Raw genomic sequence first — 16,028 nt, 5'->3', positions numbered from 1 at the left:
GGAGTCAGACCATGGTTAGCCTGCCAAATGTCATCTGGGGCTGGCTTTAGAAGAGAACCAGAGCTGGGGATGCAATGCAATTATTTAAATCCAGAAAGAAAAATGTTTGCTCCCAAATTTGGCAGCAGATGATTGCCTCTGATTCTTCCCGTTTCCAACTGATTCCATGCAAGCTTAAGTGGAGGAAGCTTCAGGCCCAAGAATGCGCAGGACGAGGATCCCACACCTGGACTCGAGGGGTGGTCTGCAAAGTGAAAAGTCCTGCTCTGTGACCAGGTGAACCGAGGGTCTCACTCTAAGGCCTTCGGGGTGACAAAGCACATTTTTCTTTAAACCACAGGTTGTAAAAAGAAGGGATTTCTCTCTTCCTTTGTTTCCCTCTGTCTCTGCCTTTGTCCCTGGCTGGCAGACCCCTCCTCTGCCCCTGCTGCTCCCTTTTTCCCTCCTCCTGGATCCCGGGTGTGCGAAGGCCAAGCCTGGCTGTCACTCAGGCTCTTCTGCGGGCCCAGGGAAGGAGGCCACACGGGGCTCCCCAGGCCTCAGGGTATTTATTACCATCCCCAACAGCCCAGTCCCTCTGCAGCCTCCAAGGCTGTGCTCAAAGGCCGTGAGGTCTGCTGTGCACACCCATGAAAGGGACTCTGGGGGGGGGTGTATTCAATGCCTCCAACTGGGTTTTCCTCCTTCCCCCAGAGATGGTTCAATCACTTCCACATTTCCTGTCCTACTAGGGGAAAGAGCTAGGAAAACCGAAGACAGTAAGAAGAAACACTCCAGCAGTCCCTGGTTGGCTATTGGAATTGGTGAATTCCAATAGCACATGGGCAGGATCTCCTGATACAGGAGACTGTGGGAGTATTTGGGCTGAAAGGACAACCTGTTTGTCTAAGTCACCCCTGCAGGAATTTTTTTTTTTGTAAACGGAGTCTCTCTCTGTTGCCCAGGCTGGAGTGCAGTGGCGTGATCTCAGCTTGCTGTGACTTCTGCCTCCTGGATTCAAGTGATTCTCATACCTCAGCCTCCTGAGTAGCTGGGATTACAGGTGCCTGCCACCACACCAGGCTAATTTTTGTGTTTTTAGTAGAGACGGGGATTCACCACATGGACAGGCTGGTCTCAAATTCCTGACCTCAGGCGATCCACCTGCCTCGGCCTCCCCTAGTGTTGGGATTACAGGTGTAAGCCACCATGTCCAGTCCCCTACAGGAATTTTTAAATGCAAGTTAGATGGGGTCAAGATGACGTTGCTCCTTCATCCTCCCCCGGCAAGGCTCCTAGCTGAGTCAGAAGGGATGAGACCCACATTGTCAGAGAGAACTAAGCTCTAGTTCGAGCTCCTTCTGTCTGCTTACTTCCCTTGCCCCACCCCTCAGCCCAAGGCCTCCCCTGCTCACCCCTCTTCTTATGCATCCATGTCTTTCTTCTTTTACAGGGTAAAATCCATCCTTCTCCAGGAAGTTTTCCTGGGGGAATAAATACAGAATTTCTTATTGCAGGCTAGTAAGCATATGCAATCTCCTGATGAAAGACTACTTGTATGCCCATTTGACAGATGAGCAAACTGAGGCTCAGACTACTGAAATGATTTACCCAGGTAGTCAGCTACGCAGCCAGGATTTAACTGTTTTTCCAGATACACAAGTGAATTTTCAAAGCCTCTGGATGGCCGACCCCTGCCTTGAGCAAGGCCCTTCCCTGGGGTGTGGCCCAGAGGTCAGGATAGGAGGCCCTAAGGCATCCCCACTTTCTCATCAGACCACCCTAGTGACTAATGACTCTGGGCAAAGCAGAGAGGCCCGAGTGGGGGACAAGGCCTGTGATCGACCTTGAACTTAAGAAGCTCCAAGCTCTTACCAGCGTTGCTAATGGGCCAGGAGTAACCTGAGCCAGCCCTTGGATGGAAACTCAAGCCATTATGCCTGGCTGGCCTGCCGGCCGGCTGGCATCACTACCTGGACAGCAGCCTCACTTCTCCATTTCACGGGGCTTCTGTTCAGAGCAACCTTTTCTCTTGCAACAACAAAGCAGCTCCCATTTATCAAGCACTGACTAAGTGCCAGACACTCTGCTAAGCACTTTACACACATTATCTTGTTTAATCTTCACAGCTGTGCAGAAAAAAACAAGTGTTAATGCTGCATCACAGGTGAGGAAACTGAGGCTCAGAGAGGATAAGGAAGTTGCCCAAGGGCGCATGGCTAGCTGGTAAGTTCAAAGCTGGTGTCTGAACAGGCCTGTGTTCCTAACCAGATCCTATGCTGCCCTTGGAAGGAGATTCTTGCTTGAGATTACGGGTAATTTGTTTTAATATTTTTTCAAAATGCTCTGCAACATTCTGAAGGGGAAAGAAAAAAGTTGTAACTTGTTAACTTGTTGGGGGGGAAAAAGAAGGAGAAGGAGGCAGAGGAGACAGTGAGAGGAAGGTTGAGTAATCTGTGAAGTTATCATGATATCTGGTGGGAAAACACACACACACACACACACACACACACACACACACACACATGCACCAACCGGCTTCATCTGCCATGTATCTGGGATTTTGTTTTAAAGGGACCGGGCACAGTGACTGACACCTGTAATCCCAGCACTTTGGGAGACAGAGGTAGGAGGATCACTTGAGCTCAGGAGTCTGAGACCAGCTTGGGCAATATAGTGAGATCTCTCTACAAAAAAATAAAAATTTGGTACACACCTGTAGTCCAAAGCTGCTCAGAAGGCTGTAAGAAGATTGCTTGAGCCCAAAAAGTGGGGGTTACAGTGAGCCACATAATGCCACGGCACTCCAGCCTCGATGACAGAGTGACAAGTCTCAACGACAAAAAAATTTTTAATTCAAAAGGGTAATTTTTCTCATCTAGGGCTTAGATTATTAGTGTCAAAACTGGGGTGGGGAGTCCCAAAATAAATTATTCCCTGTCATGCTTCTAAGCGACCCAAGAGACTCCTGAGCCCACAGCCAGGCATTGCATCCCCAGCCAGACACTGCACACGCTTCCTCAGAGTTCTCCCAGCAGTCCCAAAAGCAGAGATTAGAGCCCCCTGTCACAGGTAGGGACCCTGAGCCTCACAGAGAGTAAGGTACAGGCCCATGGTTCCTCAGTTGACAAGGGACAGAGCCAGGTTTTGAACCCAGGTCAGCCTGCTTCCAAAGCACTTCCACCCTGCTTCCAACTTCCAATCATGCCAGTCCCAAGTTGGGGGTGGGGGAGGTGTGCTGTTGCTAAGTGGTCTTGAGCCAGGAGAGAGAGCTACGGAGATGCTACACAGAGCCCGAGTAGCAGGAGAGTGGCACTCAACTCCTCAGCTCTGGTCGGATTTCAGGAAGGCAGGAGCACTGGGTGGGGAGCCAGGAGACCTGGGTACCACCAGAGCTCCAAGATAAACTTGGGCGAGTCACTTCCCATCTCCAAGCCTTTCTAAGCCTCAGATGCCGTTTTCCTGCAGAACAGGAGCTTTTCTGGGTCTCTCTCCCAGAAGGAAATCTGACCCCTTCCTTTCCCTTCCTGGACCCCACCTCTCCACCAAATGCCACGCTGCCTAGAAAAGGACAAGATTCCAGGGTGCCCCGTAAGCAGAGGCCCTGAGAATCCACTGGGCGGGCACCTCCACACACCAGTAGCTGCCCTCCTCTCTGATGCACAAGAAACTCGTGGGCTGGTTTTTAAGACTCGAAATAAAGTTTAAATATTACGTGGAAATTACTAAACAAATCAAATCACTGTTAAGTAGATGTCACGGCTTCCTCTAGACAATACGTTTAATGAAGATTATTGTCCTCCTGGTTATAGTTTTAGATTTGCATTTTATTATCAGAGAACCACTTATGCATTACTCCAGGATTTTCATTAGGTAAATAAATTTTTATGTGGATTTCATTATATTCCCTTGGCTGAAATCCTGATCACTTAACAGCAAGAATGCTGCTCCGACATCCTGTGTGTCAATCAGGATGTAACTGTTTCCTTTGGTTGTTGAAAATTACTTTTTAAAAAACCTAGTGTTGATGGCAAAAGGAAGAGAGACAGGGTCAGAACTCTGGGTAGATTTTGTGTCCAGTTCTTTCGCTGAAACACACACACACCCTAAAAGAAATTTTCTACTTAAAAATAACATGTGTAATTTTACATACATGGGATATATAAGCTCCCGCTCGCTCTTTCTCTCTATACATATATATAAAATATACTTCTTTTTTCCTGGTGTCACTTTGGCCACTCAGATGTAAACTGACACAGTGGCACCGGGTCTAACAGGACTGAAGTCCAGGCCAGTACCGGAGAAATAAAGTTGAAAGAAACAAGCTTGGAAGAAGCAGGAAGGAAAGCAGTGGGGGAGACATTCCTGGAAACGCAGCCATCAGCAAGAAAAAAAAAAAAAAATCTTTTCTAAGAAGTCTAATATGAAGCAATTAAGCTAATTGGAATCTAGATTGTAGTGGGTGCCTCCGGAAACTTGAGACCAGGGGACTCTCTTGCTGGAAAATCACACCTCAATATCAATGAGTAAGGGAGAGAATGAATGAAGCGGTCAGAAACAGACCATAACATCTAGACCTAATCCATTCAGCCCCCTAAGACACAGGCGGTTCCAGGCCCTTTCCTATGGACCAACAAGGTTTCAGAAGAACTTACTAATAATAAAATCTCCTGCTTATTGAAAAGGGCTGGCCAGGTGTGGTGGCTCACACTTATAATCCCAGTACTTTCGGAGGCCAAGACAGGTGGATCTCTTGAGTCCAGGAGTTCAAGACCAGCCTAGGCAACATAGTGAAACCTCCATCTCTACAAAAAATACAAAAATTAGCCAGGCATGGTGTCATGCACCTGTAGTCCCAGCTCCTCAAGAGGCTGAGGCCAGAGGACTGCTTGAGTTTGGGAGGTCGAGGCTTCAGTGAGCAGAGATTGCACCACTGCACTCCAGCCTGAGTGAAAGAGCAAGACCCTGTCTCAAAAAATAAAAAAGAAAGGGCTGTAACATGCCAGGGATGGGCTTTGATGTGCATTATTACACCCCTCTTTGGTCAATCCAGCCCAGAGGACACAAAGAGAACCTTCCAAGATGCCTTTCTTAAGAGCAAATGAGAGAGGCAAAGCTCTCAATATGGCTGGGGCACACAGCAGCAGGGGTTACCCAATAAGCGGTGAAGGGGAAGGGCAACAAGTCAGGCCGGATGGCTTCATGGCATCTTCAACCTTAACTCCTGCCCAGAACCAAGACTCTGATGTTGAGGTCCCAGTCCCTAATCAGCTGTGTGATTTGGGGAAGGTCATTACCCTCCCTGACCCTGTTTCTTGCCTATGATAATAATTAACAGCACCAACCTCATAGAGTTGCTATGAGAATCAAAAGAACTGAATAAGGACTGCTTATGTCTAGTGCCTGGGACGCAAAAAATAATCAATACATGTTCACCATGGCAGGGAATGTTTTCTACACAAAACCATCAGCCTGAAAGTGAGTCACCTTCCGACAGTTCTTTCCAACTGTTGATGACTTACCAAAACTACCTGGACTCCAGCACCAAGTTCTTTAAGGATGCAACAAAACCTCCTTAATCTTCAATCCCAAAATTAGTCACCTGTGATACTCGAGTAGGGATTTGACCAAGCATTTCTCTCTGACCTTTGAAAAGGCCAATGGGGAAGAAAGCAAAGGGAGATGACAAAATGAGGATGCCTGAAAGGAGGGTCCCCAAGTGCAACAGTGGTCCTCTTCAGGGGGACATTCCGGAGGGTTAGATTTTCTTCTCTATAGTTTTATGTAGTATTCTTATCTGCTGCAATTGAGCAAGTATTGCAACATTTTAAGGATTTTACCATTCTGTGAAGGAAAGGATATTTAAAAATATAATTGCCAAGCAGCTCAGAAACATCTTCCACATTTAATAAAAGAGAGACATCTCCCGGCCCAGGTCAGCCATCTGACCTCATCACCCCCACTTCTCCCGATCACCTGCTCACTCCAGCCTCCAGCCACAGCGCAGGCCCCCACCTCATCCCTCCCCAAACACGCCAGACAGTCTTCACCAGTTCCCCCGCCCCTCATCCTTCCTTGTCTTCCTGAGCCCTTGTCTCTAACAAACTGTATACATTTCACTTCCTTGTCTGGTTACCAACAACAACAAGCAGAACATCAGCTCCAGGAGCGCAGGGGTTTGGATGTTTCCCACTGCAGCAGCAAGAACCCTACCTAGTCTGGGACATGACAGACACTCAGTAATACTTGACTGGATGGATGAATGAATGAATGAATGAATGAACAGCTAACTTTTTTTTTTTTTAGAGTTGGGGTCTCGTTCTATCTCCTAGGCTGGAGTGCAGTGGCTCAATCATAGCTCACTGAAGACTTGAAACCCTAGGCTCAGGTAATTCTCTCACCTCAGCCTCTCGAGTAGCTGGGACTACAGGCATGTGCCACCATGCCAGGCTAATTTTTGGATTTTTATTTTTTGTAGAGATAGGGTCTGTGTTACCTGGACTGGTCTCAAATGCCAGGCTTCAAACAATCCTACTGCCTCGGACTCTGGAAAAATTATGTTACGTTGCCCTTTTTTTTTCAGTGGGGGTAGAGAAAGAGCTATTCCATTCTTTTTCCGGGGGTAGAAAATCCCCTAACCCTGGGATTACAGGCGTGAGCCACCATGCCCAGTCTGAATGATTAACTTGAAATCATCATTACCCATTTATTAAAGCAGCCCCAAGAATCTCTCTTTACACACTTTCTTAGTGACCCTAGTGTGAATGGCTAAAAGAATTTCTTGGAAGGACAAGCGCAAGCCACTTCGTTGACTCTTCACCAATTCAGACTTTTCACGAAATTCAGAGTGGCCTGCTGCCAAAAGAGCACCACGAGATGGCCCATCTCCAGGGTCCTGACCCCACATTCCAAATTCGGGCATTTTTCTTGAAGAGCATTTATCACTCAATCAAGCCTCCCACCCTGCCAACCCTGAATAACACCACTTACAGGAGGCTCAGCCATCACTGCTTAGAATCTCACTTGTCCTCAAATATCTCCTGTTTATCTTGGTAACAGTCTACATGAATAGTCCGTTTGTTGGAAGAACATAATATTTTCCTTGGCTTTTAGGCAACAGTCTGGCAAATGAGCATTTCCCCATGTAACTTGTGATGGCTTTATGCGAGCAGTTAATTAGAATTACACAGACATGTTTATAGAAGTTTAAATGAAGCATAGTTCGAGTTTGTGAAAATATATATAATTACTCACACCGACACTTCCCACTGAAAAAGAAAAGGCAACATAACATAAGCAAGTTCCCTAAAAGCAACAGCAGGGGTCTAGAAAAGCCTCCGCCAGCTTACACAGCTCCACTTTGAGGGACTTGGGGAGACTGCACCCTGTTGGGGAACCCACAGACCCACCACCGAATGCTTTGCTCATTAGACTGACAATGCAGCCAACAAATTCCCAAAAGAGCCCCTGGGTGGGCGCCATGCTCCAGGCGAGTCCTGTGTGGATCCATGTACATACACTATACTCCCGCCCACACACATGCAGAAAGGCCATAATTTGTCCCACAACCAGCTATGGAGGAGAGGTCTGGAGACCCAGGGAGGCTCCTTCTCTACCCTCAGGCAGAGTGAACAGTATTTTTGGCAGCCTGAGGACTCAAATTAGGGAGGCTTCATGGCAGGCTGGCCTGTGGCCTTCAAGACTCTTCCTAGCCTGGTTCCACTCACCTCCTGGTCTGATCCCTGCTCCCTCTGGGCCCTCTTTCACCCTCCAATGTTGCCAACCCAGCCAGGGCAAGCCATTTTCTCCTCTATCCCCAGTTCCACGCCAACAACGCAGCGGCACCCACATCATGTGGCTGTCCCCAGACCCACGTCATCTGAGCCCCGGAGATGGTCAAGCCGGGTATTCCAGGCAGGGCATGCCTTAAAGTTAATCAGAATGCTTGTTAAACTTGAAGGAACCACAGCCAACTCTTTCCACCTCCGTGTTGTGTAGAATGACCAACTGGCTCCCAGATCAGCCTTACAATCTGGCATTGGCCATCCTCATAACGGAACTGCTTTCCCAGGAGTGGGCTGGGCTGGATAACCCTGAAATGGAAGGATCCCACTATCTCATGGGCAGAGGGTGTCCCCAGCAGTGTAAACGAGCCCTCCTTCCTTGAGCCCGAGAGTTGGAGGTGGCAGTGAGCTATGGTTACACCACTGCATTCCAGCCTGAGTGACAAAGTAACACCCTGTCTCTAAATAAAAATGTAAAAATAAAAACTGTCCTGGAGCAAAGTGACCAAACCTGTGCAGACAAGGGTCAGATTCAGATGTCCAGACCAGCATCCATGTTGCCCCCTGGCTTCAGGGGCACCTACCAGCCAGGAAGGCTGAACTGTGTCCAGACTCCCTTCCTCAGCCCACTCTGCTGCACAGCGTGCCCTACTTCCAGAAGTGGATTTTTTCACAGAAGCAGCCCTTGGAGAAGCCCTGCCAGGAATCCCAACACCGTCAAGAGAAGTCAGGTCCATGGGCTCATGGAGACGTTTTGTCTCTCTTCTTCCCCAAAGAACAAAGAATAGGAAGAAATGTGGGGGCTCCAGTGGAGAGGAGGACAGAAACGGGAAAAAAGAGACAGGAATTCAGGTAAGATGGGGGACCAGCCGCTCCTTCCTTCAGTCAATATCTCCTGAATGCCAGCTACATGCCAGGCATTGTGAATCCCTTCTCCATCCCACTGACCCTTTCTCCTGAAGCCTAGGGACACACGAGTGGACAAGTCAAACCTGGCCCCTGTCCGGGGACAGCTGAGCGGCCACTGAGGAAGGAACTGTAAACAAGTGAACACATCAATAAATTCCTACTGAGAACAACTAACATGACATTAAAAAGAGCAAGAGAGAGACAGTAACAGCAGTGGGCCCACTTTGGGAGAAAGGGGTCAGGAAAGGCCATGCAGAGGAGGTGACATTGAACCTGAGTCCAGAAGGAGGAGAAGGAGCCAGGTAGGCTAGTACAGAGAAAGAGTCTCAGTCACGGGGAAAGCCGTGCAGAGGAAGGAATGGCACAGTCCTAGGACATGAGTTGAGGCCAGGGGACTGATGAGATGTGAGGGAGAGCTCCCATGACATAAGGGAGATGCTCCGGAACCTTGCATGGGAAGAGACAGCCGCTCACACAGGCTCCCCCAGACAGTGCTGGGTGCTCCCCAGCGGTCTTCCCCCCTCCTTCTTTCTTGCTGGCCTAACTCAAATTTTGCTTGAACATCTGCAGAGCCACTAACTCCAAACGGAGCTCCATATGTTGGCCTGAGATTGGTGCAGGATGTTCAAGGGATGCCGCTGTCAACACAGTGAGATGTAAGGGAGGGAACATGGGGCCATTTAGCAGAAGTATCCTTCCCCTAAAGACAGGCCTGTGTCAGGGAGCTTCTCTCTCCTGGTCTTTGGACCCTGATGTGTTGGGGGGTGATGTCCGGCACCGCAGCAGCCATTTCTTCTTCATGAGGAGACAAATTCGAGGGCACCAGTCAATGTGTTGAGCAGAACAGAGCATAAAGACAGAAGGCAGCTGGGTCTCTGCTGACAGTTCTGAGCTGCTCAGCTAAGTTCTCTGCAGCCACAGTCCCTCCACACTTCTCATGCTAGGAGATCTCACAGCCCCTTATGCTTGAGCTTTTCTGAACTTGGATTGCATGTCTTGCAGCTCAAAGCATCCCAGGTGATACAATCCTGTGTCAGACAGCCAGTTCCACCAAAATGGAATTTCTGGCCTGACTGCTTGCTCTTCCTCTTTCCAGAAGATGCTGTAGGTTTCTCTGCACCACTACCTGCCAAGAGGAGCCCCAACTATCAGAGATGCATCCTTCTCTCTAGGGGAATTCCAGAACCTCAGGGTGTGAGGGGGAACACCTGGCCAGAGCCAGAGCAGTGACATGGTCAAAGTACAGCTCATGAAGACTGAGGCAGGGGGAGAAGAGGAGAAAGCGTTATGCTTAATGACACCATCCAGAAATAAAGAGTTAAAGAAACCTCAAAGCGCCTGAGTCCACGTTTTACAGTGAAATCTTTCTTTGCTCATTTTATCTTTGTAAATCTCTCTTTACTTATTTTATCTTTGCCTTCAAGAACCCTAGGAGATGGGTTCATTTTCCCTATTTTATAATTGGAGAAACAAATCATATAGGGTCAGGGTTAAGAGGGCAGATCAAATCCCAGTATCTCCTATTATTTACCAGGCTGGTGACTTCAGGCAGCTGTATGACCTTGGGCCACAGAGCCTCAGTTTCCTCACCTATAAAGCGGAACTATTATAACTACCAGCTGGAGTGGCTGTGAGAACAGCATGAGACCACCATAAAGGGCACGAAACTCCCAGTGACTTCCCAAGGTAGTCCATGATGAAGGCCTGGAAGCACACTGGGATCAACAGGAGTTGTTCTCCAAGGGGACACCTGGGACACCAAGACTACAGGGCAGAGCGCTGCATGGTGAAGAAATTATCGATAAAGTCCGAGCACGGTGGCTCACGCCTGTAATCCTAGCACTTTGGGAGGCCAGGGCGGGCGGATCACCTGAGGTCAGGAGTTCTAGACCAGCCTGGCCAACACAGTGAAACTCTGTCTCTACTGAAAAAAAAAAAAGCAAAAAAATTAGCCAGGCATGGTGGTGCGTGCCTGTAGTCCCAGCTACTGGGGAGGCAGAGGCAGGAGAATCACTGGAACCAAGGAGGTAGAAGTTGCAGTGAGCACTCCAGCCTGGGTGACAGAACAAGACTCTATCTCAAAAAGAAAAAAGGAAGGTGTCGGTATTCATCAGTTTCACCTGCTTTCTTTGTTGCTTCTGACTTTTCCTCCTCTGAAGTGGAGGCTCCATAAACGCACCAAATATCTGAGGGCCCTGGCCGCCAAGGCTGGGTCATCTGGGGTGTGGCAGGCATCATTCCTCAGCTAGAAATCCAACTCCAGCCCTGACGCTTTGTCAAACCATTCCCTTAATGGACAGGTATTATTCTGGGCCCACTTAACTCCAGTAGATTCCAAAATCGGGCCAAGCCAGCTGACCGAGCTGGGCGGCGATGATGCCTGAGTCTGAAAAACAGATTCTGAGCTCATGAAATGCCTGTCTTCTGGGGCAGCAGGCTCCAGAGAGATCTGCTGAGGAAAAGGCCAGGAATGTTCTGAGCAAAGACAAACTCCTGGGAATAAGGGTGTGACCTCGCAAAGCGACTCCCTGTCCATATCTCCACCCTCAGCCAATATGGACATCAGGAGAGCTTGAACTCACAGCCACTGGGTCAAAGCCAGAAGGCCCAGGAAAAGCTCCTCAAATAGGCAGGGCCTGTGCAGGGCACCAGGGGGAAGGGTACAGCCAAAAGATGCAGGAACAGTTATGACAGGTCAGAACAGGGCACCCGAGGGGTCAGGTGAATCACTGACCTCAAGCCTACAGGGCACATGGTGAACGGAGAGGACCCACTGCAAGCAGGACCCTAAATTCCCCAGGGGCCAGGCAGGGACGTCAATGAGTGACGTCAACCAAGGTCTGGACTGTGATGGACAGAACAGACATGCCCACCTACAGAAGCAGTCACCACCCCTAGCCCCAGGATGGTAGCCAAGCCTGAACGGGAAGCTTGAAGTCCCAGATCTACCCATTGCTTAGGAGACATAAGCAAGAACTCTAATTTTTTTCTATGACATTTCCAGATCTCTCAATGTTGATTTCTTTCTTTCAAACACAGCGCAAGCCAATCAAAACACATCTGTGAGCAATACTCAGCCTCAAGCCTCCAGTCTGCAGCCTTCATCTAAAAGGTTGGAAGGGTCACATAAAGGAGTGGGTGCTCAGGCGAGCAACCCTCCTCCTCGCCCAGCCCTGCCATGCCTGGCCCCTCATGGGACGCTGATTGGAACTGGGGTCCCCGTACAAGCTTGGGGAGGTTTATCAGCTTTCACAAGCTCTGCCCAGTAGGCAACACCCAGAGCCCAGGACTCCAGCCAGGGGAACACCTCTCAGCAGAGAAAACCCTCAGCACTCGGCTCTTCCTGGAGCCTGAATTTCCTCCCCAAACAGGATGGATTTACGTGCGAGAGCAAAGGCCTGCGCATGCGCCCAGCTCCAGACCCCGGTATTTATACAGTTTCATAAACTGCAAGCGATTATTTTGTTTCCTAAGAACAATCACTATGCAAATGAAACCTCCAGCTAATACAAACAGGGCTGTTAAATTCACTTGCCAATGTTTATGAAAAGAAACTCAGCCTGGCCCTGACCAAGCTCGCTAAGAAAATGTTTAATCACAAGACACATTTGAGTGAGGAAATTAGGCAAATAAGAAAAGATGTCCTGACTTCGCTCCCAGAGCCCCCTCCCACCCTCCCACCTCCCACCCCCTCCTTTATTCGGCAAGACAATGATGGTGAAATGAAAAGGTTCCCAGAGGACGGACAGATGTCAAGGCTTAAGAAGGAAAAGACAGAAAATGCAGAGATTAGGGAAGCACTGGTTCCCAAATTTCAACAGCCCCCTCAGGACCTTCCCACTGTATATGTTACACTTGTTTTTCAGGGATTTCGTGGGAAGGGAGGAGGGGAGCATGTGCAGGGGTGCAGCAGGGCTGGGTGGGCAGGGACAGCAGAGAGGGCAGGCAGAAACTCCAGGCTGCTCCTGGATCCTGGCTCTCGCACTTGGCTCCCGTACTCAGTCAGGCCACTGGACCACAGAACTGGAACTCAGCATGGAGTGAGTTCCCAGCTGGGGCGGGCAGCAGCCTTGGCTTCCCACAGCCTGTCACAGGGCAGGGGACAGGCTTGGGGACCCAGCCAACACCCGAGCAGGACAGGGTGAAGATCCCAAGTCCTCAATGGGCTGGGAGGTTGTCCCTGAAGAGTTAACAGCCCCTGTGTCAGGATCGATTGGAGGATGTTAGAGCGAAGAAAAATCATCTCTTGCCTGGGCTTAAGGCCCTGCAGTTCCACCAAATACAGCCTACGTAACCTCAAACAAGTGATTCCTCTCTCGGTGCCTCAGTTGTCTCATCTTGAAAATACAGACTGAGAGAGCATGACCACAGGACTGTGACAATACAAAGAGACCCTAAACATAAACAGTCAGCAGTCCTGGGAACACAGGCATGTTTGATGGAGGTTAGCGATCTGCTCCAAGTCCCTCAATGCACAGATGAGGCCCAGAGAGGGTTGGTGGAGTTCCCTGAGTCACACAGATCAACAGCAGACAAAGGATTTGACCCCGGCTCCAGCCTCTCCAGCAGAGATTTAGGGGAAGAATGGGTGGAGGCCAGGACTGGGCCCTGCCCTGTGTCCCCTCTGGGAAGCGCGCTCGCCAAGGAGGCGGTGGTAGGAGGGACCTCTGGAGCCACTGCTCCCTGAGGTTGGGGGAAACCAGAGCCTGGTCCTGGCAGGGCCTCCCAGGGGCCCAGGCAGGGGCAGCTGTCCAGAACTGTCTGTCCACAGAGGGGGCAGGGAAGCTGCCACTCGGAGCACGCTGTGTGCCAGTCCCTGGGGCCGGGCCTGCTCAGCCTGCAGGCTCCATCCAGAGCCCGCCCCAGGGGATGCTGGGGGAGAGCGCCAGGATCAGAGCCGCCGGCTGCGCACTCCCCTCCCCCAGCAACAGGGGACTAAAGTGGGTCAAGGAGGAAGGAGGGGGCCCAGGAGGGCTGGGGGAGGGGCCGAGGAGCTTGAGAAGGCACCCAGGGGGAGGGGACCAGGGGAGGATGCCTGGAAAAGCAAAACCATGTGTGCAGTGCGCCTTGGGGGGCCAGGGCTGAGCGGCAGAGGGGCTGCTGAGGCCTTGGGGGGAGTCTCAGAATCACCTCCGGATTAACACCAGGGGGCTGAGCCTTGGCTCTTGCCCCAGAAAGTCGGTCCTTCGTTTTCTCCTACCCCTTGGCCTTGGGGGGCCCCCTCTTCTCCAAGCCCCTCAGCCTCTTCCAGAGCCCCCACACTCCATGGGCCCCCAGCCAAGGGGTCTGTGAGGAGCACTTTCAATCAGTGCTGGTCCCCTGGCTCAGCCCTGGCCTTGGGCCCAGCTGTCCAGCCGGGAGGTGGGGTCTGAGGAGGGTGGAGAGAAGAATATAGTCAACCCCATCCTGGGCCCAGACTCAGTGGGACTGTGGTAGTGCCAGGCCAAGTCAGGCCCCGTCACCGGGAAGAAGGGTGAGCGTGGGCCCCATGTCCCCGTAGAGGCGTTCCTGGGGGGCCGGGTGCAAAATAAAAGGGAGAAAGGTAGGAAATGGTGAACAGCGATGCCCCCTAGACAGGAGGGGAAGCCAGGTCCCAGGCCGCTCAGAGACAGGGCTGGGGGCCCACAGCACGATCCAGGGAGATGTGAGCCAGTGGGCAGCCTCCACCCCCAGCTGGGCCTGACCCAATCGTCAGCTTCTCTCCCAGCTCCCCCACCCGGCATGGCCCAAAAAAAAAGGGAAGCAACCATCCAAGCAACTCGATATGGTCCAGAAACCTCCAGGGTCCCCAGGTTCCAGGAAGCCTGCATAGGAGGTGGTGGAGGGCAGAGGATGCAGAGAGTCCAGGGCCTGGGAGTGAGGTTTCAGCGGGGAGGGAAAGAAAAGCTGCTGCTCCCGGGTGTTGGTGCCAGTTGACAGGCAGCCGGGAAAACGAGGCCCAGGAGGGGCACACACCCACAGGTTCCAACTCAAGCCCCAGGGAAAATGCTGATGGGAAGAAGAGGCAGGCTTTTAGGCCAGGTCCTGGGCCCAAGGAGCAGTTTGGGTGGAGACAGAGAGGCCCAGAGGACAGGGCCTGGTTTTGAATCCCTCAGCCACCTACCCTGACAACCACAGCTAAGATTCCTAGCTGAGCCAACTGGACTCCTAGGGCCTTGTGGGGAAAACACAGTAGAAAGGAGGACTCCCCAGCCTAAATACCCTAAATGCAGCAAACACCTCCCACCTCACACCTAGCAGAACAGAGGGGCTGGCCTAGCTGTGCCCAACCTTGGACCTTGCTGGGTATGCAGTCCCCAAAAATCAGGAAGCAAGTACAGCCCTGCCCACCACCTGTCTCAAATGTCCCAGGACTTTGCCTGGGACATCCTCCACCTCCAACCTGTCCAAGCTGCTTCTCTCCCAAGTGAGCCTCAGGAGCAGGCCCAGTGGAGGAGGGGGTTGGCATGGGGGAAGGGGGACTTGGTCACCAGCTGGGTCTCAGGGGGATCCAGGTGTTGTCAGCCTCAGAGTTTACAGTCTGCCTCCAGGATCTCTGGGAGAAGATTCCGGCATGGCGCTGGCTCACCAGGTGTGTAGACAGTGACCCTGGCAGTTACTCAGGCAGGCACCAGGCATGGGGCAGCCTCACTGTGACATGTGACCTTGGACCTCAGGTTGACCTTCAAAGCTGCCTCGCCCACAGGATGGCGAACATCACGGTACCAACCTCACGGGGCTGCGGAGGGGATTCATGAGAACACGTGCAGGAAGCCCTCAGAGAGCCCTGGACACACAATAACCTCAGTAAATACTCCCCGTGAACGCCCTTATCCCTTCCTGACGCTCCTTCGCCCCCGCCGAACCTCTCTCCACAAGAGCAGGCTTGGAACTCTCCTACTAGTAGGAAGGCAGGACAGGATACAAAGAGAGGTCTGGGGCCAGGCCCAACCTTGTCCAACACGTCCCAGTAGGAAAATGAGCTCAGACCCTGGGAACCCAGAACAGGCCTCTACATTCCCCTAGGAGAGCCTGAGCAATGGGTATTTTTGAGTCAACAGATACAGGAAATTCAAAATAAAGCCCATTCAGATTCCCAATTCAAAGTGGACTATGGATGCTGGGACACATGGGAGCAGCTGTTTTCTCACTGGCCTGGTTTGATGTCTGGGGGATGGGGGCAGCTCAGTGTGCAAAGCCAGGCTGAGGGATGGGGGTGACAGTGATGGAGCATCAGCATCCCCTCCACCTCCCACCCCAGTAATGTACAGAGTGGGGCCTGGGGGTCAGCGTCCCTGTCCATGGAATATGGAGACCCTGGAAAGGAGCAGCCTGCCTGCCAGCTGGACACAGGTCCTGCTACACACGGCTGTGTGA

The 16,028-nt window shown here is 51.3% G+C and overlaps 1 protein-coding gene across 1 annotated transcript in view; it reads right to left on the bottom strand.

Moving 5' to 3' along the window:
• LOC105514958 (zinc finger protein 423-like) overlaps positions 1 to 5,750 on the bottom strand; it is a 106,100-nt gene extending 100,350 nt beyond the window's left edge. The window contains exons 1-2 of the mRNA XM_011946625.1: positions 5,502 to 5,750; positions 1,395 to 1,463 (exon numbers count right to left, since the gene is read on the bottom strand). Of these exons, the coding sequence (XP_011802015.1) occupies positions 1,395 to 1,410 (16 nt within the window). The 5' untranslated portion in view covers positions 1,411 to 1,463; positions 5,502 to 5,750. The remainder of the gene's footprint in view (positions 1 to 1,394; positions 1,464 to 5,501) is intronic.
• Between the last annotated feature and the right edge of the window lie 10,278 nt (positions 5,751 to 16,028).

This window comes from Colobus angolensis, unplaced genomic scaffold (assembly GCF_000951035.1).
Source record: "Colobus angolensis palliatus isolate OR3802 unplaced genomic scaffold, Cang.pa_1.0 Scaffold251, whole genome shotgun sequence".
In the NCBI taxonomy this organism is placed as follows: Eukaryota; Metazoa; Chordata; class Mammalia; order Primates; family Cercopithecidae; genus Colobus; species Colobus angolensis.
This window is presented reverse-complemented; position numbering and strand designations above follow the sequence as displayed.